This window comes from Lacerta agilis, chromosome 2, assembly GCF_009819535.1.
Source record: "Lacerta agilis isolate rLacAgi1 chromosome 2, rLacAgi1.pri, whole genome shotgun sequence".
In the NCBI taxonomy this organism is placed as follows: Eukaryota; Metazoa; Chordata; class Lepidosauria; order Squamata; family Lacertidae; genus Lacerta; species Lacerta agilis.
In genome coordinates, this window is record NC_046313.1 from 13,129,750 (window position 1) to 13,154,542 (window position 24,793).

Below are 24,793 nucleotides of genomic sequence, written 5' to 3' on the forward strand. Positions count from 1 at the left end.
GTACACCTGCATGGTCATAGTTGCATCAGTTTTCCCACTCTCAAGTTGATGTAGCTTTCCAAGGAACCCAATCATGTACCTCTAGAAGCGAGAAACGGAACCAGGACCACAAAGTTTGAAAGGGAGAAATTGCCAAATGAATACTGCATCATTTCCTGCCCTACTGCCACTCCTCAATAGGTTCCTTCAGATAAGGAAACATCCCATGCAATGCCCAAACACCACAACTGTCTAACCCACGTTAAACACACAAATAAAAATACCAGTGAGCTCAGTAATATTGCTTTCTAGGTGTGCATGTGCGGTAGGCTTAAATTTGTGGTGCATTTTTGCATGGAGTCTCTTGGGAACATCCGTGGGACAGAAAGTAGGTGCCGTTTTTAAAGGCGAATGGACATTGCAGCCAGGAGCGGCTCTGGGTTGCATCCCAACAAGCCCAATGCAAAGAAGTGTTGTCTGGAACAACAACAAAAAAGCACCCAATATACCAGGGATAGTGAATGTGGTAGTCTCCAAATGCAGCTGCACTCCAAGTCCCATCAGCCCCAACCAGCCAAGGATGATGGGAGGTGGAGTCCAATAAATATCTGAAGAACCCAGTTGGTCATAGATTGACACACACATGCAAACACATCAAAAGAACCCCTGTAAAGGAGACGTCTTTCTCTCTCTCTCTGCTGGTAAAGACATGATGGGGGGCACAACAGCTGTATCACCAGCTCCAGATAGCAGCCACTAATTCTGTCTGCAAAGCTCCAAAAGCCACGACTTGTTTTTGCATTTTACTTGTACTCACAACAACCATTCATTTATAAAGGACCGGCAATAAAACGACCTAAACTAATTAAGTACAGCAGTGTTTTTCAACCTTTTTGGGCAAAGGCACACTTGTTTCATGAAAAAAATCACGAGGCACACCACCATTAGAAAATGTTAAAAATTTAACTCTGTGCCTATATTGACTATATAAAGTAATTCTCTTGAATAGGAATCAAATAAACACAATTTTTCCCACGGCACACCAGACAACATCTCGTGGCACACTAGTGTGTTGAAAAACACTGAAGTACAGTATTCCACAAGAGTGAGAACAAACAACAACAAACAGTAGGGCTATCCTTTCCGGCAATAATGCGCCAAGCCCAGGGGGAGTTCGAGTTCCCCCCACAAATGGCAACTTAGGAGAAGAAGATTCCTGCATTGCAGGGGGGGCTGGGCTAGATGACCCTCGGGGTCCCTTTCCGACTCTAGGATCGCAGGTGAGCCACGGGGGCAACCAAAGCAGCGCCAGCAGCACTCCTTTTGTCCCTTGCGTCGCACAAGCAGAAGGAGGCAACCAGGGGGAAATCCGTGTCAAGAGACCTCGTCTCTCCCTCCGCACCAGGGAGTCCGACACAGCAGAACCCAGATTCCCACTTTGCCTTCATCACGGACTGGAAGCGCGCCTCACAGGTGCTCCGAGGCTGCGGGGGAGGACTTAAGCGGGACTTTGATCTCGGGGACGCGCATCCGGGGGGGGGGGTCGCGAAGGAAAAGCGTGGCTGGGAGGCGGTGGAAGGAAGGAAATGTCTCCAAGAAAGGCAGCCGGGAAGAGGCGCAGGAGGGGGGCGACGTCCCCTCGTGCTTTTCCCTCTCCCGTGGAGTTGAAGGGGGAAATCCCGGGCGGGTGCCATTCATTCCTGCCCTATACTCGGCGGCGGGAAAGTGATGGGGACGGGACGGGGGAAGTAGGGAGAGGCGCATTATTAGGGTCCGGAATGGGACCCGCCTAGGACTGGGGTCTGTTGGCTTAGGGCGGCGGGGAGCGCGTGTCGTGGGGACGCGGCGCGTGTTCGCGCTACACGGGTCTCGGGTCCAGCCCGCGCCGTCCGTACAGATAGGGCAGCAGCCCGGCTCTCACTCACCCTCGGGCTCGGGGCAAGGTGCCCCCCGAGGCCGCCAGCGCCCTTTCCAGCTCCAGCTCCGACGCTCGGCTGCCGAGAACACCGGCGCCCGCCACACTCGCCGCCGCCGGCGCCGCCCTTGGTCGGGCTGCCCGGCCGGAGCCTCCGGAGCTTCCGCAGGGTCATAGCCGGGCCGCGGGGGGGCAGAAAGGAAAAGGGGGCGGCGGCGCTGCACGGAGCTATATGGGCTCTTGGAGGAGCGCCGGAGGGCGGGGCGTCGCGGAAACCACGCCTCCTCCCGGCCAGGCCACGCCCTCCCCATGGCTTCTCTCGCAAGCGGGCCTACCGCCCTTAGGCCAGGGGGAGCCACGCCCTTTTCCAGTTAGGCCCCGCCCCGCGAGTTGTTGCGCCCCGCTCATAGCCGGGAACATCCCCGCCTTCTCGGAGTCGGGAGAGAGACCATCGTAGATTGGGAAGGGTCCCCAAGTGGTCATCTAGGCCAAACCCCCTACAATGCAAGAATCCTGCCCGAGCCAGTCGGACTCGGGCTGGGCTCGAACCACCAACTTTCTGGGAACCGCCATTGCGCCAGGGACCCATTGCGCGGCCACAGAGATTCGAGGAGGGGAGGAGGAGGAGAATAGCTCCGTTGGTTAGAACGTGGTGTTGATAATGCCGAGGTTGTAGGTGCGATCCCGTATGGGTCAGATGCACATTTCTGCATTGGGGGGGCGTGGGGTGGACTAGATGATCCTCAGAGTCCCTTCAGTTCTAAAGTGGGGGGCGCTCTGGCGCTCTCCAACCCTTTTGACGCTTTCCAGAGGAATCCCACCGCCCCCGTCTTCTTGTTAGTCACGACCTCGAAGAATCTCCGCCCCGTTTCCAGGAAAAAAAAGGTTTCCCCTACCTTCGTAAAGGAGCTGGATTGGGGACAAGAGGGCGCCCCCCCCCCCGCCTGCCTCTTCAACTTCCAAGGCGCTAGATTCAGTGTGGGGCCGGGGGTCTCCGGCATTCGGGATCGCGGATTGCGTGGAAGAAGCCCTTCCCCGAGAGGCCGGATTGTTTCAATTGTCTCCGGTGCGACGACGAGACAATGCTCCTTTTTTTATGCGGCCCAGGTAGCGGGGCTTCCGCTGCGCGTCTTGCCTTAGCCTTAGGCTGGGGAACCGGATCTTGGCCCCCGTTTCTGAAGCCATGAAAGCGATCCTTGTTTTGACAATAAACAAAAAGCTCTCTCTCTCTCTCTTTGCTTTTGCATACAAATCCGAAATGCCTGCAAGGAATTGTTTTCCGAACAAACGAGGATTGTGCTTTTGCTCTCTGCAACGAATATTATTGCCTACCCCGCCCCAATATTCGTTTGTGGCAAGGCAAAGGGACAATCCTCAATAGAATTTATTTATTTGCAAATTATAAGATAGCTCACTTCCCCCTTCATCGTCTGAAAATTTTGTTCCTGGGGGGCGGCGTGTGTGCATATGGGAAGGGTTGGACGTTGCTTGAAATAAATAAAGGAAGAGAAAAATGACTTGGTTTATTTATTGCACGCAGACCAACTCTCTCCTGTAGACAGATGCGGTTGAAATATGCCCCGGGACTGTATACCGGTAAATATAAACCCGTATTTCTGTATGTATGTATTTTTAAATTCTCGCTCGTGCTGCTTTCGCGTGCGATATATGGTAATGTAGTGCCCTCTGCTGACCAAACGTCTGTTTTATGGGAAATGTTCATAAATAGCCAGGAAAGCCCATAACAAAAGCCTTTAAGTGCCTATGTACTCCCTAACAGAAAATGATATGACTTGGTTGTATTAGTTACAAATCACACATTAGAAATGCCAGATCATTTACCGATTTTGCCAAACTCAACAGATAAGGAAAGTGCCATGGAAAACATTCGGTATACAATTTCACAGAAATCGCATTTAAGGATAGAACAGTGTGATGCTGTGCCACCTACCTGGGAGCAAGTTGTAGGATTGCACTGTGTCTTTCTGAAGAAAAATAACCCTTATCTTCACAGTCATCATATTATCCTTTTGCAATGAGTTCCATAGGCTAATTGTGTTACACATGTAGAAAAATTTCCTTTCGATAGCTATGAACCTACTGCCAATCACACTTGGGTGCCCTCTAATTCTAGTATCGGGAGAGAATGTATTCTTGCTGTCCACTGTTAATGCTTTTAAAAATATAATCTTTCAGTCTATTCCGCCCCACACCTCTATTGCCCCAAACTTTGCTGAGGTTCTATTCAGGTGACATCTGCTGTCTGTAGCCTGAGTTCTCTGGCCTCTGTGGCTTGCAGCAGGGCTTGGAGAGTACTGTATGCATTTTTCAACGATTAGCCACTGTTGTCATTTGAAATAAGCTAAATACGCTGTTCATCCTCTTCAGGGTGAGTTCCAAATTGACTGCACATACGTGATTTGCATGCAGGTCTCCCTTGGTGTTATTGGCAAATGTTTGTTTCTAGTTAACTTTCAAAAAGTTGAGTGGGGACGCTTATTTTCAGAATGATTTTTTTAAACCCTGAAGCATCTCCACAAGGAAGGAATACATGCTCAGGTTTAAAAAGAAAGGCGTTTTCAAATCTTTCAGGAGTCTAGATGGAAATACCAACACACTGGTTGGGATAACAATGTCTATTTCCAGCTTCTTTTTCCTACAAGCAGTCAGAAATGTTAAAACGGCAAGTGTGTCTGCACTGGACTTTGTTTTTTTTGTGGTGTATTTAGAACTGTCCTAGTTTTGGCGAGCTCAAGGGGTCTTAAAAGGTGCCAAAGCATTCTAACCAGTGCCAGAAAGTCCATCCGCACCCAGTTCCTTAACAAGTGGTAGCTGAATGCGAATGCGGAAGCTAAATGAAAGGTACTACATTTTTAAGGTAGGACAGTTTTCTATCTGGGAGACAAGCTCATTCACACCTACTGTCATTTGAAGCTGCCGCCAGCAAGTGATTGAAATGCGTGGAAACTCTCAGTGCTCTTAATCTACTCCATGATTCAATAAAAGGGGAAGTGGCCCCAATATCCGTGAGGACCCATTCCTGGTTCCATTAACCTGGCTATAAAATAGTTGTGTTTCTGCTTCCCTGTTTGCTCATTGCATTACCTTTCTGCTTCCTTCGTCCCAATGTGTCTGGGATATCTTTGTCAATGTTTGGATCATGCGGATAGAAAAACATGGAGAAAACAAAGGACCACTTTTCTCTAAGGCAGGGATGAACAACCTGTGGCCCTTCAGCACTTCCCATCATCCCTGATCAACAGGTCATGCTGGCTGGGGCTGATGGGAGTTGGAGTCAGTCCAAAACCACCAGGGCAAGGGCATGGGTTCCACCCCCCTGTTCTATGGTTTAGTGGAGGCTTCTCCATATTTGGGTCTCCAGCTGTGTTTGGACTACAATTCCCATCATCCCTGAACCACTGGTCCTGCTAGCAAGGGATGATGGGAGTTGTAGTCCAAAAACCACAGGAGATCAAAGTTTGGGAAGCACTGGCTTAGTGGCATTAGTTCTGAAGGCAACACTGAGCATCCAATATTCTGCGTGTAAAACGTAACAATAAATGTGATCAGTGCTGGTGTATTTGTACTGGGTTTATTTAAAACATTTCTTTATTTCTCACATTTACACCCCACATTTCGTTATTGATGGCTGACAAAAGGAATATGAATATAGAACCATAGAATCATAAAGCTGTAGATCAGGCATAGGCAAACTCAGCCTCCAGATGTTTTGGGACTACAACTCCCATGATCCCTAGCCAAGGACCAGTGGTCAGGGATGATGGGAATTGTAGTCCCAAAACATCTGGAGGGCCGAGTTTGCCTATGCCTGTTGTAGATTGTAGGGATCCCAAGGATCATCTAGCCCAATTCCTTGTATCCATGACAGATGGCCATCCAACCTCTGCTTAAAAACAATCCAATTAAAAATACAAAATCGCAACAAAGTGTTAAAGCAGGAATAGGGAACCTGCTTCAGGCAAAGGGGCCACATTCCCTCATGCAGAAGCTTCTGGGGGCCACCTGCCACTGGTGGGCGGGGCTGATGCCCAAAAAGGTGGAGTCAGAACCAAGTGTTTGGGGGGCAAGCAATCCAGAAGCAAGCTCCATCCTGCTTTAACTTTCACTATGACCACCTCTCTCCTTTGTTGCTATAAAGGTCTACTCAGAAGTCAGCCCCCAATAAGATGTGGTGAGATTTTAATTCTTTTTCAGACCAACGCAACTGTTCTGGAAAGTGAGTTTTCTTCATAAATTGGCCGTTCAGCAAGAACCCAGCACCCAAGTCCCTTTGTCACTTCTGCTTCTCAGCTCTTTCCCTCAGAACCGGCATAGCAGTGAAACCAGGGAAGATCACAAGTGATCAGCGGGAAATTGGGTTGCAGGGCAGAGGGGCTGAGGAGACTGGAGGTTCCCCAACACTGCTAAAACCTTATATTTCAGGGGTAGGCAACCTAAGGCCCAGGGCCCAGATGCAGCCCAATTGTCTTCTCAATCCGGCCCGCGGATGGTCCGGGAATCAGCATATTTTTACATGAGTAGAATGTGTCCTTTTTTTAAAACTCATCTCTGGGTTATTTGTGGAGCATAGGAATTTGTTCATTATAATTATTATTTTTCAAAATATAGTCCAGCCTGCCACATGGTCTGAGGGACGGTGAACCGGCCTACAGCTGAAAAAGGTTTCTGACCCATTATATTTCTTGTGGTTGTATTTTTGGGGGTGGGCTTGGCAAAGAGGAAGCAGCCAGGAGACACAGATAAAACCAGCTTGCACCTATCTATGCCTCTGCGGCGTCTGCGTTTGGCCTGTACTGTACAAGGCCTTGCGATCCCTTTTGACAATGCCACAAGGCCTGTCAAAGAGCCAGTGTGGTGTAGTGGTTAAGAGTGGTACACTCGTAATCTGGTGAACCGGGTTCGTGTCTCCGCTCCTCCACATGCAGCTGGGTGACCTTGGGCTAGTCACACTTCTCTGAAGTCTCTCAGCCCCACTCACCTCACATAGTGTTTGTTGTGGGGGAGGAAGGGAAAGGAGAATGTGAGCCGCTTTGAGACTCCTTGGGTAGTGAAAAGCGGGATATCAAATCCAAACTTCTTCTTCTTCTGTCCTCCTCCTGATGCTTAGCTTGGGTGCACAGCAGCTGGTCTTAATTTTTAGCAAGGAATGAACTCATCCCCAGCAGCCAAACATTTCTTAGTTAAGAACAAACACAAGAGCTGGGCGTCTGGGGACAGATGGCAAGCAGCTGTAGGGAGATTGCGCCAAGAGTTGGGTAATTTTGCGTTTCGGAAGTATCTCCCAGAATGACGCGAGTCTCGCATGCTTTTCTCTTTTGGGGTTGTTCTTTGGAATGTCCACCCTTTGGAGGACGGTCTCAGGGATCCCCTTGCTATCGCATCCAGCACTAGAAAAAAATAGCAAGGATTCCTTGAGCAGAGTCATTTACGTTAATATGATGCACAGTCATCTGAGCCAGAAAACTCTCTTCTTTGAGCCCAGAATGTTTCGGAGAGCAGGAAGAGAAGCCTTGGAAGTAATTCTCATGCCTTTTTTGGGGTGGGTGGGGAGGAACTAGAATCTCCAAATTCTTACTCGGACAAGTTTTAAAAGTTGATTCCTCCTTGAATTCATATGCCATCACTGACCATTGGCTGTGCTGATCGGGTCTGATGAGAGCTGAAGACCAAAAAAAATCCGAAGAGAGGTTTGCATCTTATCTCAGGGCTGGGATAATCAACAGGAACTTGCTGGCACAACTCTGAATGCTGGGCATAGTTGTGTAGAATAGTGACAACAGCTTGAAAAAGCAGAAGCTACTGCTGGTCATGCACTGTAGCATGTGTGCATACAGAAAGAGGAAATCTGTGAAGCCCAAAATTTTGATGTATGCTCCTTGCTGTTGTGGCATATGGCTTCCACTTATCGTATTGGCCCGAATATAAGCTGCACCTTTAAAACTGAAGGGAGGGGGAGACGATACCCTGGCTGCTTCCGGGGGGGGGGGAGCTACACAACTTTGCCTGTGGCCTCCCCTCCTTCCCCCTTCCTTAGGCGGCCCAGGGGAGTCTTGGGAACAGCAGGTGGGCAGTGTGCTGTTGCCCCGCACTCCCGGAGCCAGCGGCCTTCCCCCAGCCGGCGTAGGGGAGGCTTGAGAGTGGTGGGCGGGCCCCGCGCTCCCAGGCTGCTTTGGGGTGGGGGGAGCCGCACAGAAAGAATTTGGAAAATAAGTGAGGCTTATATTCAGGCCAATACGGTAGTTGCTCTGGCCTCTGCTTTGTACTGTTGAAGCATGTTGATGTTCCCCAATGCCCACACCTGTCAGATATCATGCAGAGCCAGGGAATCCCTTGCATATCCTTGCTATTTCCCTTGGGGGGTGGCATTGCTGTCCATGTAAGAGCAGAAAGGAACAGGATTGATTTGGCAAGCAGCCCCCTCCCTCCAGGAGGGGGGACATATGTGGCGGGTGCCTCCAACCCGGTCACCTGTTTTTTTCAAGGCAAACTTCAGTCCCTCTTGGGGCATGCAGTTATGTGCTCCAGTACACAGGGAAACCCTGATCTAAATGAACGAAAAGGACTTCTGCAGTTGTTCAAACAGCTGGCACACATGCTCAAAAGGGTTCTAGGGTAGAAATGCATCAGCCTCCCGAATAGCGAAAGCCTCCTGAGCTAGAATCACGAACCCCAAGCAACATTTTTTTTAGCTATAAAGGAATAAGATGCATCTATTGGATTGCAACACAAATCAACAAAGCCCTAAATGGCCTCGGCCCAGTATACCTGAAGGAGCGTCTCCACCCCCATCGTTCAGCCCGGACACTGAGATCCAGCTCTGAGGGCCTTCTGGCGGTTCCCTCACTGCGAGAAGTGAGGTTACAGGGAACCAGGCAGAGGGCCTTCTCGGTAGTGGTGCCTACCCTGTGCCACACCCTCCCATCAGATGTCAAGGAAATAAACAACTATCTGACTTTTAGAAGACATCTGAAGGCAGCCCTGTTTAGGGAAGTTTTAATGTTTGATGTTTTATTGAGTTTTTATAATATTCTATCGGGAGCCCCCTCGATGGGCAGGGTAGAAATATATTATTATTATTATTATTATTATTATTATTATTATTATATTGTACATGCCAGTAGATCAGCATGAATCCAGGAAATGTAACGCAGGTAACATCCGATGTCGGCGGAACTGAGATGGAGAGATAGGCACTTACAGGCACCTCTGGTGGCCTTGCTCAGGGGATGCAACGGTTGGGGGCAAGTGGAGATTGGTCTTGTTAGAGTTATCACTGCATCTGCAATCTCTTTGATGGGTGCAGGGGAGAGCCAGCATTACCTGGAAGACCTTGGGTCAACTACGCAATCTTTGCCGCTCGCCTTGCCCAAGGCTTGGAGGAGGCGGCAGCTCTGACACGGGCAGATGGCACTCGGAAGCCTTGCTTATTGCCGCATCAGAGAATCTGACTCATTAGAGACGATTGGAAGCCCAGCTGGCCCCAGATGGCTACATGGCAACTGGTGAGAAACTGAGCCAGATGAGTGGGGTATAAATGATACAGTGGTACCTCTGGATGCCAACGGGATCCGTTCCGGAGGCCCGTTCGCATCCTGAGCAGAACGCAACCCACAGTGCCGCTTCTGCGCAGGCGCGTGATGTCATTTGACCCGTTGCGCATACGCGAACCACCAAACCCGGAGGTAACCCGTTCCGGTACTTCCGGGCTCGGTGCGTTGTAACCCGCGCCATTCGTAACCCGCAGCGATCGGTATCTAGAGGTATGACTGAAAATGATAATTATAATAGTTAACATAGCTGTCAACTTTTCCCTTTTTTAAGGGAAATTCCTTATTCCGAATAGGATTCCTCGCAAGAAAAGGGAAAAGTTGACAGCTATGTAATAGTAACAATAATAATAATATCCCCCCACAACGATGCCAGAATACAGCCTTGTAAATAAGAGAACTCAGGGCTGTCAGGAGAGGGATGAGGAACCTGTTGATTTTTATGCTGGGTCTAGAGGAGAGAGCTTGCCCCCCACTCCCTCCAGCCATCTTGGTTTTGATGGTGGGCATAGAGGGACACGGGCAAGCCTCTCCACCCCTCCTTTACCAGCCCACTCATATAGCTGCATAGAACTCCTAATGGCCCTGGGAACGTGTAGCCTTCCAATGTTGTTGGACCATAGTTCCCCGACCCCTGACTGTGCTGGTTGGGACTGATGGGAGTTGGAGACCATCAACATCTGGAGGGTCACTGCTTTCCCATCCTGGGGTAGGTGAACACTTAAATACAAGGCTGCCATAAGATATGTAAGTCTTTAAAGCTCCACAAAATAGCTAGATCATGGATTCTGCACATCATGCTGAAGAGAAACCATGACTTTGGATTTCTGGACTGATTTCCATCACGTTTCATGTGGGGAGGATTTCAGTGGCTTCAGAACCCACTTTTCTTTCCCCCTCTGGACTTGGTTTCTATGTAGCTTTTTTGCTTTCTTTCTTTCTCCTTTGCAGAAATAATTTCTCTAGCAACACACATTTGATCACCTTTAAACGAGGACTTGTTCATCCTCTTGGGATGCACATATAATTTTTCGGTGATGAACCTGAAGCCTGCTTTTACAGCAGTGGCTGGCCTGCAGTTCTCAACGTGCAATATATGAAAATACCTGTGTGGTCAGTTTTAATTAATGTAGCCTATGTAATAAGTTGGTGAATGATTTCTTAATAAAGTATTCTTTAAAAAAATGAAAAAATAAAATAAAATAAAGCTCCACAAAATACCTTTTTTGCTTGTGGAGGTGAACATTGCTACCTGCCTATTAGGTGGGAGAGAACCCTCCAGATTGCCAGAGGGCAACGTCCATCTTCCCTGGCCATTGGCCAGGTTGGTTGGGGCTGAGGGAACTGGAGTCAAACAGCATCTCACAAGGCCAAAACTTTCATGTCCTTTAAAAAAGGGTAAGATTCTTGATACACTTCTGTGGGGTTTGTTGGTACACGGTGCCAGATAAACACCTTCAACCCAGGTTTTTACCTAAATAGCCACTGTTGCTACACCTGCCCTTCTTCAGAGCATAATTAATTTCTGCTTGGGAGTTCAGGATTTGGCAGACTCTGGAAACTTTTTTAAAGTGTGAAGTATAAAAAAGGAGCAGTACATAGGCATTAGAAGCGTGGGACAGTGGATATTTAGCTGTATGTGCAAATAAAGCAAAAATGGAACTATTATGTTGCGATTACAGGATCAGATTAGGAACAGCCCCTCAACCCTCAAGGGCGCAATCCTCTCAGCAACGAAGAGCACACCGGGTAACCACAATCAATCTAACGTACTTTACAGGTTGTTGTGGTGATAAAGGGGGACACACACATGTAGATTGTCCCACATTCCCTGATGGAAGGGCAGGATAGAAATAGTATCGTATTTAAAACTTCATCTTCTCTTGTCTTTCACTCCCTACAACTGCCCTTTTTCTTTTGTGGCACCTTACAGGATTCCCTTTCCCCGGCCATCATCAAAAGAGTGCATACTGTATTTACTTGAGCCTAACGCACCATTGAATCTGATGCGCACCTCGATTTTCTGAACCTTGAACCCCCCCAAAAGTATTTGCTGGCGAATGTAAATATGACATCAAATCTAATGCGCGCCTTAATTTCTGCAACGTAATTTGGCAAAAAAGGGGTGAGCATTAGATTCAAGTAAATACGGCAATTTGTTCTACTTCTCACAATCACAGAGTTGGAAGGGACACTGAGGATCATCTAGTCCAACCCCCTCTGCAACGCCGGAATGTGCAGTTGTCCCTTATGGGGATCGAACCTGCAACCTTGGCATTGTCAACACAACACTAACCAATGAGCTATCCACCTCTAGTCATTCTGAGGATGAAGGAGGGGATTCACAGGGCACTGCATGCTCTTAGAAATCCTGCTCACATCGCTGTCCAGCAAGGTGTGCTTCCGTAGCATTCTAACTTCACAGCAGTAAAATTAGAAACAGAAATCAGGTGGAATGTATAGCGCACATCCGTGCACAAGTATCCCTGGCTTTTAAAAGTAATACCTTGTTGTTGAGCTTCATCAGCATCTTGCAGCCTCCAACTGCATGTTAAAAGTATAGGAAAACAGAATTACAGTATAGAGCATTTGGGGAAAGCTGATTAGAATGCAAAAACTGAGGCCCAGATGGCGATCTCCCATTGAAACTGACCCCCTAATTTCATTGGGTTGATTCTTAAGGGTGGATGAGGCACCATAATACTGTTAAGGGATGAAGGGAGGCAATCCTCTCTTACAACATGCTCCGTTCACGGGGGCTAGCAATGTGGTGAGGTTTCTAACAGAAAATTGGATGAGCAGGTACCCACACTTCTGCTATAAAAGCAGCTTAAAATAAGCAAAATTTATGCTACCAGACTAATGGAAGGGGTGTGTGTGTGGGGGGGGATTCTTAATTTCTGTTAAACACACTCCAGGGCTTAAGGCTGGATGAGCTTGTTACTGCCACTGGAAACCCTCAAGCGAAATCCAAGATGACACTTTAACATGAGTAAAAGATTTAGCTTTTTATTCCTCCTTATGCTTCACATCTGTCTACTGCCAACAGTTATTAGTCAAATACCATAAATGGAGTGGAAATATGGGGCAAACATATTTGTCTGGCAGTAAGGGATAAGGAATGACAGGTTGACACTGGTTTAGGAGTAACTTTCCCCCAAGTCTCAGGTGAAGGCGCTCTGGCTTTCCCCCGGCTCCGCCTTGCATAAAGCATAATGTGGAGTATGATCCAATACATGGTTACTCAGAATTAAGTCTGATTGTTTTCAGGATCATACAACTGTAGAGTTGGAAGGGTCCCCAAGGGTCATCTAGTCCAACCCTGGAATGCAGGAATCACTGCTAAAGATGGCGATCCAACCTCAGTTTAATAACCTCCAACGAAGGAGAGTCCACCTCTTCCGAAGGACATGTTCCCAAAGAGTGACGGGTGGCTTGGTCCATTTCCAGTCTGTGTCAATGTCACCTGTGGCCACTCGTAAGTCTATGGTTATTAGAGTACTGTTAGCTAGAATTAACCAGAAAAGAAAAGATCGCAGAGCTTAAGTGAATAAAAACAAACTTTTAATAATGTACAACAGAAAATTGGACAGCCTCATTCTTATATTAAAACAAAAGATTTCTTTACTATATTACATGTATTTACATTTGCATACTGAGGGGTAAAGTGTCTAAGTGGCTATTTTACAGTCTTTTTCTAATAAAACATACAAAACCTGAACGAAATATAAAGATCAAGTAGCAATCAGGGGTAGGTGGACGAGAAAGTGGGAAAAGGGGGAGGGGGCAGGGAAGAGACAGACAACAGTACCAGAATGATCTATTCTGAAGCCAGTGTGCCACCTGACAAAATCTAATAGTACCAGCCAGGAACCCACACCTTCCATCTTCTAGATTTGGAAAAAAAAGCAGTGAATGAACTCTTTTCCATTTGGAGGTTTGACATCACCAGATCTTTCATGTCTGCCTTGATGCCAAGATGAAGCTAGTCGCTCGTTCCCAAATGGAATTAAGAGCTTAAATTCCATCCTGACTTACCTGAACTTCAGAGCAGTGGACTAAAAACTTCATGGATGTCTGGTTACAGTTATTGGTTTTCTTCATTCTCTCAGGTGCCCTTAGTTTATGCCGTCTAAAAAAAGGATCTCAGCAATTAGCTGCACTGTTGGGTATGTCTTCTATTTGAATTTTTCACATTATTAAGAAGAAAACATGCACAACGGAGTGCAACTGTGTCTGTTTGAATTTTAAGAAGAAACCAGTGGTCCTCTGACTTGCCCACTTCTTTCTGATCTGTGGGGAGTGGGACAGGAACAATAGTCCTTTGAATGTGACATTAGGATTTCTATCCCTATTTATCTTTGTAGCAGGTGAAGTGGGAGCAGGAAAACCTGTCCTTCAGACTGCTGCAATTTGCAGTGCTGTAAATTGCAACCACAGCCAATGCCTACTGTCACTGGTCAGAAGAGAGAAATGTGCTAAACGAGCATCTAGCCATGTAATGGCACATTGCTTTTAATGCTCTTTAGTTAGCTGCTTTGCTCCTCTTCTGATAGGACTCTGGAGCAGCACTGAGCAAAAATGTGTTTCTGCTGCAAGAGGCTACCGCCGTAGCCTCTTTGACAAATGCATATTATGACTCTAGAAGCCACTCGTTGTGATACAGCCAATCCCTTTTACCTTTCAAGGTGCAGCACTACAGCTACACAACAGAGGTGTGTCTGTGTAGCGGTGGTAAGTTATTGTAAGACAGGGGTAGGCAACCTAAGGCCCCACAAATAACCAGAGATGCATGTTCAATAAAAGGACACATTCTACTCATGTAAAAACACGCTGACTCCCGGACCGTCCGTGGGCGGATTGAGGGAACTGGCCGCGTGTTTTTACATGAGTAGAATGTGTCCTTTTATTTAAAATGCATCCTCGGTTATTTGTGGGGCATAGGAATTCGTTCACCCCCCCCCATATACTCCAGCCCACCACATGGTCTGAGGGACGGTGGACCGGCCCACGGATGAAAAAGGTTGCTGACCCCCGTTGTAAGATATTAATTAGGTGAGTTGTACTCTAATTCAAGCTGCTTTTACATCAGGGACAGTCAATAACATGCCCTCCAGATATGTTGGCCTACCACTCCCATTGTTCCTTGGCTTTGGCCATGCTTGCTAGGGATGACAGAAGGGCACCATGTGCCTGCCTCTGCTTTACATAGAAGTATGTTCTCATCACACTTCCAAGTGGCGAGCTTAACACTGCAATGCCATAAAGTTAGAGTGTACAACTTGCTTCTGGGCAAACACTCAGAATGTGCTTAGGCACCATGTTAATTTCATAGCCACACTAGTTGAGCTTCCTCAACTCTTCCAGCCACCAAGGCCAAGCAGTTTCAAAGGACAATGGCTCCCTTGTTACTTAAAAAAAACACCCAACCAACTAAGGAGAACTGTTACCGCTGCGAGGTGGACATGTGCATCTTCCAAATTTAAGCCTCCATGATGTACTATCTTCAGCTTCCAATGTCAGCAACCAAGTAGTCAATTTTTCATTGATGGGAATACATGATCTAGACAAATGTCGAGGTGCTTTTACTTAGAACCAAGTTGCAGAGGTGATTTGGTAAGCTGTGTCCATTTGCTGGAGAGGTGTGGTAGCCTCTGGCTCAAAAGCAATCAGAAACAGAATCACAGAAGGCAGCAGGTTTTACGAAAGGGCAAACTCCACTTGTCCCTCTGTGAATAAGAGCGCCTGAGATTTTCAAAACACAGCCCTGGAGGAAGCTACAGTTTGCTTCAAACCAAAAGGAGCGTGTAAAACTGACTCCAATACACAACACGACAATGCTTCAACTTACACACTGACACAGTTGAGAACAAGAGAAGGGGCTGAAGGAGGGAAGAGACAGAGGACAGAGACGAACACCTACACCCACAGACAGCAAAAACACACAATGTTTTATATACTGTACTTAAAAAATGCCCTGTCTCAGAGTGAACATAATGTCTCCTCTCAGAAGTCAGGGCCACAATTTGAGTAGAAACAGTTCAGTGTAAAATTGAGCTGTGTGCATTTTTTTCAGTTTTTTTTTTGCAGTGATTTCTTTAAAAAGGAGAACGAGAGGTAATTATCAACTTTACTTCTCTTATAAAGAATAGTAAAAAAGTTAAAATCCAGACCCTCCCAATTAAATAGAATTAACAAACAATAATCAAACCATTCCAGTTTAAAAGTTATGGCTTCAGGAGTTATCTACCACAAACACCCAACCCACATACTATGGAGTTTTTCAGCGCATTATTTGTATCATAATACAGTCTTGGGCTGTTCCCAAAGCAAACACAACAGCCAAATCAGTCTTATTACACCCTGATCATTTAACTGAAACAAAATGCATGCAAGATAATCCATTCCAAACTCTCCCCCCCCCCAACCCCATTCCAAGTGACACATAATCACTTCCAGAATACGGGAGACCACATACATACATACATATATGTGTATACACACACACACAAACAAACAAACATATATATATACACACATACACGCACACACACTTTTAATAATAAAAAAGTTTAGTTTTGCAGTCATCATTCCTTAAGGGATAAATCTTCACAGGAAGCCTCTGAATACACTATTTTGCCACAGATGCTTCATTAGAGAAATGTTTAAAATGCTAGAGTTGTTTCTTGAGAAATAGAACGGCAACGATCCTGAAAGGTCAACTGCTTCCCACAGCCCTAATTTTGCCTTGCTTCCTTTAACCAGGAGGACCAGCACCGGTTTCACCCGACATATATTCCTTATACAGATTGGACTGCCTGCTAAGCAACTGTTGCCACCCAGCCCTGACAACACAGGAGGACCATGAAACTAAAACACACACACACCACACACACACACACACACACACACACACACTAAACCTATTCCCTGCTTTGAAAAGAAGGGAGGGATGGCAGTGAGATAGTTTGTGTAGTGCCCCGATGGGTCTAGAAATGGCAGGGAAGATTCCCCCGCACCCTTCCCTAGTGAGAGGAAAAAGGGATAATGATGCTCAACGTGTGGGACAAAGAGAGCACGAGCACCTGCACTTTCACATGAGGACACTCTACATTTGCACATGCACAGGGGCACAAGCGGACACGATAATACCAAAGGGGCACAGGGACACGTACCTTTGCACATGCTCACGCTGCTGGACACTAATGGCTGCAGTGGCTTAGGATCTGTCAAACTAGTAAAGGACCAAGAGCTTCACATGGCCAGACAAGGGAGCACACAAATCTGTTGTGTGCATACGTTGGTCCTCAAGCACTTCCCCTAAGCCACAGGGCTGTCCCCGACATGCGTGTCGCTAGAATTTACAGGGATTTCCATCAGAGAAACAAGATACAGTTGCGGTCAACTTCTCTCTCTATACAAGAAGCCCATCCTCACGCTCTCAGGAGAGGATTAGAAAAACAGATGAATTTCACTCGTCAATCAGGAAGGGAGCCGAGTCTGTGGGTTTCCACTTTCCTCACCTAACCTGCACGCCAAGTTGTCCAGCTGATAGGAGCAGGCTGTGTAGAAATACGAGGTAGGCCTTCTCCACCACTCATCAATTCTAGCATGGCAGCTTTTGCGCAGTTTCCTCGGGAAAGGGGCTTGCAGACTAAACTTTCACATCCTCGTGGATACTGAGATGAGAAAGTGTTTTCTTGATGCGCAAGGCTGTTAGTCGTGCTGCTCCATTGGCATACCAGCACTCTCGCATCATTTTCCCCATAACTCGCAAAGCCTAAAAACACAGGGGGGGGGAGAGAAAAGAGAGAGAGGGGGGACATCAGGGATCTCTCAATGGCATATTCAACGCAACGTCTCTTTCAGTCTACATAGGGCTCGTTGCATATGCTGTTTTATTTCTCTACAGACAGCATAGCATACAGGGATCGATCCATGCACAGACATGGCCTGCTAATTCCCTTCAAGTGGAGGATTTCTCTATCCCTGAGAGCAGGGTTCTCCAGTCACCATGTGGCCATCAAATAAGTAGTACCACCTGCATAAACAGGCTTCTGTTTACTGACACTATCCACTAGATTAAGGAGAGGAGCTAGATCTTGCAAAGGGGTTCTCAAGACCGGACAACCATCTGATTGCAAGGTGCACAGCAAGACCAGACAAAGCACTGCACAAGTGTCTTCAAAACTATTTTTTTTTTTTGGCTTGGTCAGATTTTTACCTGTCCGCATCTGATCTCAGGTATAGGGCAGGAGGGCATGGCTTGGCTGAAATGGCCAAGAATAAGAGTAAGTTTACTCCCACACACATTAAACAGTCAGTGATAAACCAAATTCCTATTAGATTTAATTCTAATAATTATTATCAATATCAATAAAAACAACACACACGGCCAACACGGAGAACAATTTTCTAAGTGTGTTTTCAAACTGAGTCAATCGGCCTAGATCAAATGGGAGCGCGGTAATTCAAGTGTTCTAACACACACCCATATCTCAGCTTAGTGTGGCACCGGACCATTTCAAAACAACCATTTGAAATTGCATGCTAAAAACAGGGTGCTTTGTCGAACATTAAGAGAACTATCATACCGTGTTCGCTCCACCGCCTGGACCATAAATCACTGACCTGTTTCACACGTTGTTTTTAACCATAGTGAACATAAATTGTGGTATAACGTGAAATAGCAGGCGCTTCCACAAGGCATGGTCTGGCTTGTCGTGTCGTCCGCTTGTGGTTTCTAATGGTTTAATGTGACGTTGCGAACCAGGCCACTGACTGCAAATCAACTCCTTTGTCTCTCAGAGGAAGCAAAAGTTGCACTTTCAGAATCCCAAAAGAAGATACTGGTCTCAAATAGTTAGCCACCTCCTTTTAGCACACTGAAAATCCTGCCTTCTATAGGTAGTTTTGGTTCTCCATTACAAAACCATCCAGGCTGCCATAAAAAGCTTGCACAGGCCTTGCCTCACAAGAGTTACGCCAACAGAGGGCTAGCGTTTCCCTTACTGCCCTAGCTAATGTGGCAAATGTTATTAGTATTAATATTTTTGTCGGTACCTCTTGTTCAAGAAGCGGCAAGTTGTTATAGCCTTTGTGACAGTCAAACTGTACCTCGTAACTCTGCCACCAGTTGGGAACGTTAGGCCGTAGCTTCTGGTCACATACAACCTTCCGCATTTCTTCTATGGAGGGGTCAGACGGTACAAGGTCATAGTATGGCAGCTGATATTCTTCATGAATACCTAAAAGATTTGAGGGTGGGGAGAGAGAGAAAAGCTAGTCACAAACAAGAAACGATGCAAAACAGAACTATATTTAATACACTGTTGTATCCAAGAAAAAGTGTGTGTGTGTGTAATCTTCAACAAACTGAAACAGAAATTAGAGAAAATTTAATGACATTACATACTTTAAAATTCCTACACAATGAATTGAAAAAGCACCGCTATACCCACAACTGTATCCTATTTTACATTGCATTCAAACAGTTTTCCTCCATTCATGTTCAATCTGTCTCCCAGCTTGTTTCGATTGTGTCAATGGCCCGAGCCGTGCGGATGTTCCACAAGTTGGCCAGGGTTTTGACAGCAGCAGCAGCAGCAGCAGCCTCTACCTCCCACACCATTTCTATATTCCCAGCACAAATCTGAAATATTTTTAGGACACAATCCAAACACTGCTGGCGGGGCTTTGCAGGGCAACCACCGCATCTACAGTCCTAGCGCTCATGGCAGGTGACGGGCAGTAAGTTTCCTGCAATCAGGACAGAGTTGAGGACAAGGCTACCATGCAATGACAGTGAGACTAGCTTGATTCCCCCAGTCCCTGGAATTCCCCATTTTGGAGCCTTCCACAGGCAATGCTGCTGACGGCACTCGCACCTGCCTGCCATTTGGAAGGGGAACTGCTGTACCAGCGGAATGACATGTGTCACTTTGTTGGTGGCTGGACAGCACAGCTGGGGGAGCTGAGCAGAGGGATACCTCTGTCACAACCAACATACCTGCCCTGCAGCCCAGAGTGGGGTATTAAATTACTCCACCCCTCACTCACATGGGCTGCTTTTGCATATTGTTTTCACTCAGCTCAAGTCCCAGGCTTTCCCTGTTCTTTCTCATCTCCTATTAGACACCCAGTAATTGGAGAAGCAATCAGCTTTCCTCAGTCCATGACAAAGAATACAACAGGGGGGGGGGGAATCTAAATATAATACCCACTATTTGACCATCAAAATAACACACAGTGACCAGCATATTCTTGAAACATTTCTAAAACAAATATGCCAATATGTGAATTACCAAACATGCACATGTGAACTCAGATTAGGTCAGGTGATGTTGATTAATACTTCATGTTAATGACTTAGTGTATCCAAGAAAACAGGAACAACCATTTAAAAGTCATCTAGAACAGAGACTCCGCCCACCAAAGACATGTCAATAATCCCCACCAAACCCATTAGTGAGAGTCTGATTAAAATGCTGAGTCAATGGGAACAATGTGATCTTCTGAATCAGCAAGACTACTTCCTTCTCCAAACAAGACGGGCAGAGCTCCCATGCTCCTCCTAATTACATCTCTAGTCTACATCCTTTTAAAAATTTCTGTGCATTTGGATGGCACTGTTTTATTGCAACATTTGGAGCAGACAGAAACCCTCTTTATTTCTATGCAAAGAAAAGAAAAAGAAAGCCATTACCTCCTGAGTTGCATCTCCGAGCAATTTCCCAATAAACTAGTCCCAGGGCATAGATATCAGCACATTTAAATGAATCAAAATGCTTCATGTTAATTGTTTCATCAAGAACCTCGGGAGCCATGTAGCTGAATCAAAATAAGAACAAATCACATTAATTACTATGGCATCTATTGTGGGTAAAAACTAATACTATTATGGTACTGTATCTGAGAGTAATATAGAAGTATCTTTTGCTGTAACTATGGCTCAAGAATCACAATTTTCATGGCAGGGCCCCTTGTTTGAAAGCCCATTCAACTTAACTGCACATTCTGACAGAAATTATTATTTTTTAAATAAGTAATTATTGCCTTACGTTAAAAAAAAACCCTCAAGATGACATGAGCAGCAGGGGGTGGAACTTAATGTTCAGTTCATGTTTTGTTGTAAATCAATCTCTCTCTCTCTCTCTCTCTCTCTCTCTATATATATATATATGCTCATGTCATATTGAGGTGTGTGTGTGTGTGTGTACTGTATATATGAATGTGAGCAGTCATGCCCAGCACTTTCCAACAATTTCAAAATGATGCCCATTGTTTCTGCCACATCCCCAAAATGCTCTTGAGATTACTCATGTCTAAAAAAATTAAAAAAGGTGTTGAAACAACTGAGAATAATAGTTGAAGTAAAATGCATGAAACACTACTGTAATTCATCCCCAATTGCTTGAGAGTATTTTGTGTGTGTGTGCGTGGGGGGGGGGGGTAATCACAGATAAAAGTGCAGTGCAAATTCTCCTCTTCTGAGTATGTGATTCATGCAAACAGTATAGAGAAGCAGTTGTTGAATTCTTGCGCTAGGTGTCCAGCTATTGTTAAAGTCAGATTACTGCAGTCAAACAAGCAGTTAACTAATTTGTTTTTATCATTAACATTAATAACAAATATGTTAGTGACTTAAAAAGGGGGGGTTCTAATGAAGTTAATGCTTTAAAAATGCTTTCAACTAGTCAAATGTCTAAGCCTAATGTTGCATGTAGGCAAAACAAACCAGACTTAGCACTTGGCAAGTGTCTGATCTGGGGGGAAAACGGAGAGAATAAAAACCAGGGTTTGTCAACAGCTAGCCTGGGCTAGGGCTGGGTGATACATCACTAAATCGTCCAAAACTGGCTTGAACCCCCATTATCTGTTTCCTAATTTTTGACCTGGCAATATATCACGAATCATGGTGTATGTATGCATGTGTGTGCGTGCTCGTGCACTATGCAAAAATCACAATGTGGGCAAAACCGTGAAGCCAGCCAATGTCTCTACATAGCTCCATCCTTATTTCAGACATTGTGACATATCAGTATATCGCAATGCTTACTTGGTGATATCACAAAGTTGAAAACCAGCTATCGGTCAGCCCTAGCCTGAGCCAATCCTCTCTCCCCAACCACAAGTAAAATTTTCTGGTGAAAGACACAAATTTGGGCAGCAGTGGGGGAAGGGACTCAAGTAGAACAGAACTGGGATGGGCAGAGAAGTTTAAATTTCTCCCTGGTCTCCACCATCAATCATTCAATGAGCAGGGAGGAAGTGATAACCCCACTCCGCAGCTCATCTACATTGATCAGCTAGGGGCTATGTGTCCCTTACCTCCGTATCTCTGTGTGTCTCATGTGTGTGAATTCTGCATGCCTGATTTGTGTGTGAGAGAGCATGGGGTGACCACATTCACCATTGGTATGCTGCCCCTCGGTGTGGGAATGGCCGGCGCCCGTGCAACGCTGGCCGCAGATCCCCGGCAACTGGAATCCCGTGTGTAGGTGGCTTAGACCTACGCGCGGGAAGCTCCAGCAAAGAATCCCCGCACCTCGGCAGTTGGACAAGGCCAATTGGCCAAAAATGGTCGGGCAGCCCTGCTATAGACGAGGCAACTGCAACAACTTTCGGTCATATTTTTGGCCCTTCGACCAAAGCCGTCAACACTGAACCCATGATCAAGTGAGCCACCATTTTCTTACCGCTTTGTTCCAACCCTCTGATTGGGGGCTATGTCAATTGTATCAGTAACAGCGTCATGGCGGACAGCCAGACCCAAGTCGGCAATGGCACAAGTTCCATTCCTCTTCACCAGTATATTCTTGGATTTCAAGTCCCGGTGAGCAATCCCAGGTTTTCCTAGCAAAACGTAATGAAAGAGAATCCTACAATTGTCCTTCGGTGTAATGATAAAATTATTTGCCAATAATAAAGTCTAAAAAGGAGCAGACAGCACCACAAAAGCCACAAAGGTCAGTCAACGTTAAACTACAAACTACAATGTGTTAACTATGAAGGGAATAAACAAGATCTCTTATCAGACTCGGTGCAAGAGCCAGCCAACTGCTCCTAGATAGGATAGGGGCCTTGTGCAGATATACATTGTTAAAACGATAGTTTAGCAGATATGAACAAGCACTGGAACTGTACCTCCTTGGGAAACCAATCCCGATCATCTCAAACTACAATTCCTCATGATTCCTAATGCAGGGAATTGTGGTTTATACAGGTTGCTTACTTGTAACTGTGGTTCCTCATGCAATCTGTGGTTTCATTGAACCACAGAATTATAGAGTTTGCAGGGACCCTGAGGATCATCTAGTCCGAAACCCTGCAGTGCAGGAATATGCAGCTGTCTCTATTATCCAATTATATTTCACATAACAAATTAACGATGATAAATCTTGTCAGACTGAAATTTTTAAAATATATTTTAAATTGTATTTCTGATAGATTCTATGTTTTAATATGTGTGCTGGTCATTGACCATAATAAGATTTGATTTGATTTGCAGCTGTCCCGTATGGGCACCACACTCTAACCAATGGAGCTAATAGTCTGCAGGTTTACTAACCAGAGCTTAACACCACATGTGGCCCTGACATTCAGTCCTGGCTGCTGAAGTATAGCTTAGGAAGCCAGGAAATGTACATCCAAACTGGGCCAGTGGGTGAAGCAGATTCCTCTTTGTAGCTTTCAAAGGGCACTCAACCAATCAGTTTTGCCCTAAATTCTACTAGTCTCATTACCATCCGATTTAAACTTCCTTCCTGCTTTCATCTGAAGAATGAGCTACTTTGTCTTCCTCAGTTTATGCTGGTCTTAAGAGCAGCCCTGTCGTTTCCTAAACTACCTCTGTAAAATTTGCATCTGTCAAACCTGTTTCTTACCTTGGGTTCCCACAATTTCCATGTGCAGGTGTGCTAGTCCACTGGCAGCGGACAGAGCCAATTTAATCATCCCCTCGATGGTTACAGTGTATCGGTTGAGGTAATCAAACAGAGAGCCATGCTCGTGGTAATCGGAGACCAACCACAACTGAGTCCAAGTGCCATTATCTGTTGGCAAGGCAAACGGGAGCAGGGCACATTAAAAGGGTGAAGAAAACGGCAGCCATACTTTTGCGCTAGAATTCATTGAAGAGCAGCAGGTAGCATATACAACAAAAGGCGGAACAGTTGAGAAACATCTGTTTACTGTATAGAATAATAGAATTGTAGAGTTGGAAGGGATAATCTAGTCCAACCCCCTGCAATGCAGGAATATGCAGTTCAAACCTGCAACCTTGGTGTTACCAGCACCACACTCTATATCCGGCGTGCATATGTTTGCAGACATTTACTATGGGATCTATATTGTGATATTGGTTTCCTAATTTTTGACCTGGCAATATATCATGAATCACTGTGTGTGTGTGTGTGTGTGTGTGTGTGTGTGTTATGCAAAAATCACAATGTGGGAAAACCCGTGAAGCCAGCCAATGCCTCTACATAGTGCCATTCATATTTCAGACATTGTGATATATAGGTATATCGCGATGTTTATAACAATGTTGAAAACCAGGTATCACCCAGCCCTAGGAAAGGGACAGATCCCTGAAGCTGCCTGACTTGGCTGTCAAGAGAAGGCAGTGTGTGAGAAATCACCTACAACATTCTTTTACTCCTGCAGTATCAACAGCTCCAAAGTGAAGCACATTGTTGTGGCATTACAGGAGCAAACAACTGGTGTCCCCAACGGCCAAGCACACATACGCACACACAACACTGCATACACTTGAAAGCAACTCATTTTATACCAGTCCTCCTTGGCATCATCAGACAATGAATACTCTTTAATAGCTACTAATAAGAGCAACTGTTAACCTTCGTTTCCTGTTAAGATTATAAATTTTGCATGAGAGGCACAAGATCAGGTCTATAATGCAAGAGCTGTTTCTCAAAACTGGCAATATCCAAGCTGGTACAGAGACATGAATTTTAAAAAGCGCACTAAGCTTAAGTGATTTCTATAGCAGCAGAAGCATCTGTGATGGGCTGGGTATGTTGTCCAGGTTGAGAAATTTAACAGCTTGGACAGAAACGGAGGAAGTCAGATGACTTTGACGTGAATGAAGTCCTAGGACTTACTTAGCCCCAAGCCACCCCAAGGGAAGTTTTGCTTGAACACTCTCACAGAAAAACTAATAAATGAGCCAGTCACAAAACTAGAAGCTGGTGAAAGTCAAAAGGCAGGAGCCCTCACAGCGTGAGAGGTTAATCGTTTCTGAAGGCCCGGGAAAAGTAACTTGTACACTGGGTCTGCAATAAAATCAGTTTTGAGAAGGGAGTTATTT

The 24,793-nt window shown here is 45.8% G+C and overlaps 2 protein-coding genes across 3 annotated transcripts in view; both read right to left on the reverse strand.

Annotated features, from left to right (window-relative positions):
- Positions 1-2,062, reverse strand: part of TAMALIN (trafficking regulator and scaffold protein tamalin) — a gene marked incomplete at its 5' end in the record, with an annotated part of 31,002 nt that extends 28,940 nt beyond the window's left edge. The window contains 1 exon segment of the mRNA XM_033138663.1: positions 1,905-2,062. Coding sequence (XP_032994554.1) covers positions 1,905-2,062 — 158 coding nt within the window.
- Positions 2,063-16,380: 14,318 nt separating this feature from the next.
- The window catches only part of ACVR1B (activin A receptor type 1B), a 34,511-nt gene continuing 26,098 nt past the window's right edge, over positions 16,381-24,793 (reverse strand). The window contains exons 5-9 of one of the 2 annotated variants that reach the window (XM_033138664.1): positions 23,349-23,516; positions 22,161-22,317; positions 20,168-20,292; positions 18,526-18,710; positions 16,381-17,242 (exon numbers count right to left, since the gene is read on the reverse strand). In XM_033138664.1, the coding sequence (XP_032994555.1) occupies positions 17,117-17,242; positions 18,526-18,710; positions 20,168-20,292; positions 22,161-22,317; positions 23,349-23,516 (761 nt within the window). In that variant the 3' untranslated portion in view covers positions 16,381-17,116. The remainder of the gene's footprint in view (positions 17,243-18,525; positions 18,711-20,167; positions 20,293-22,160; positions 22,318-23,348; positions 23,517-24,793) is intronic. The other variant, XM_033138665.1, reaches the window with a different exon arrangement.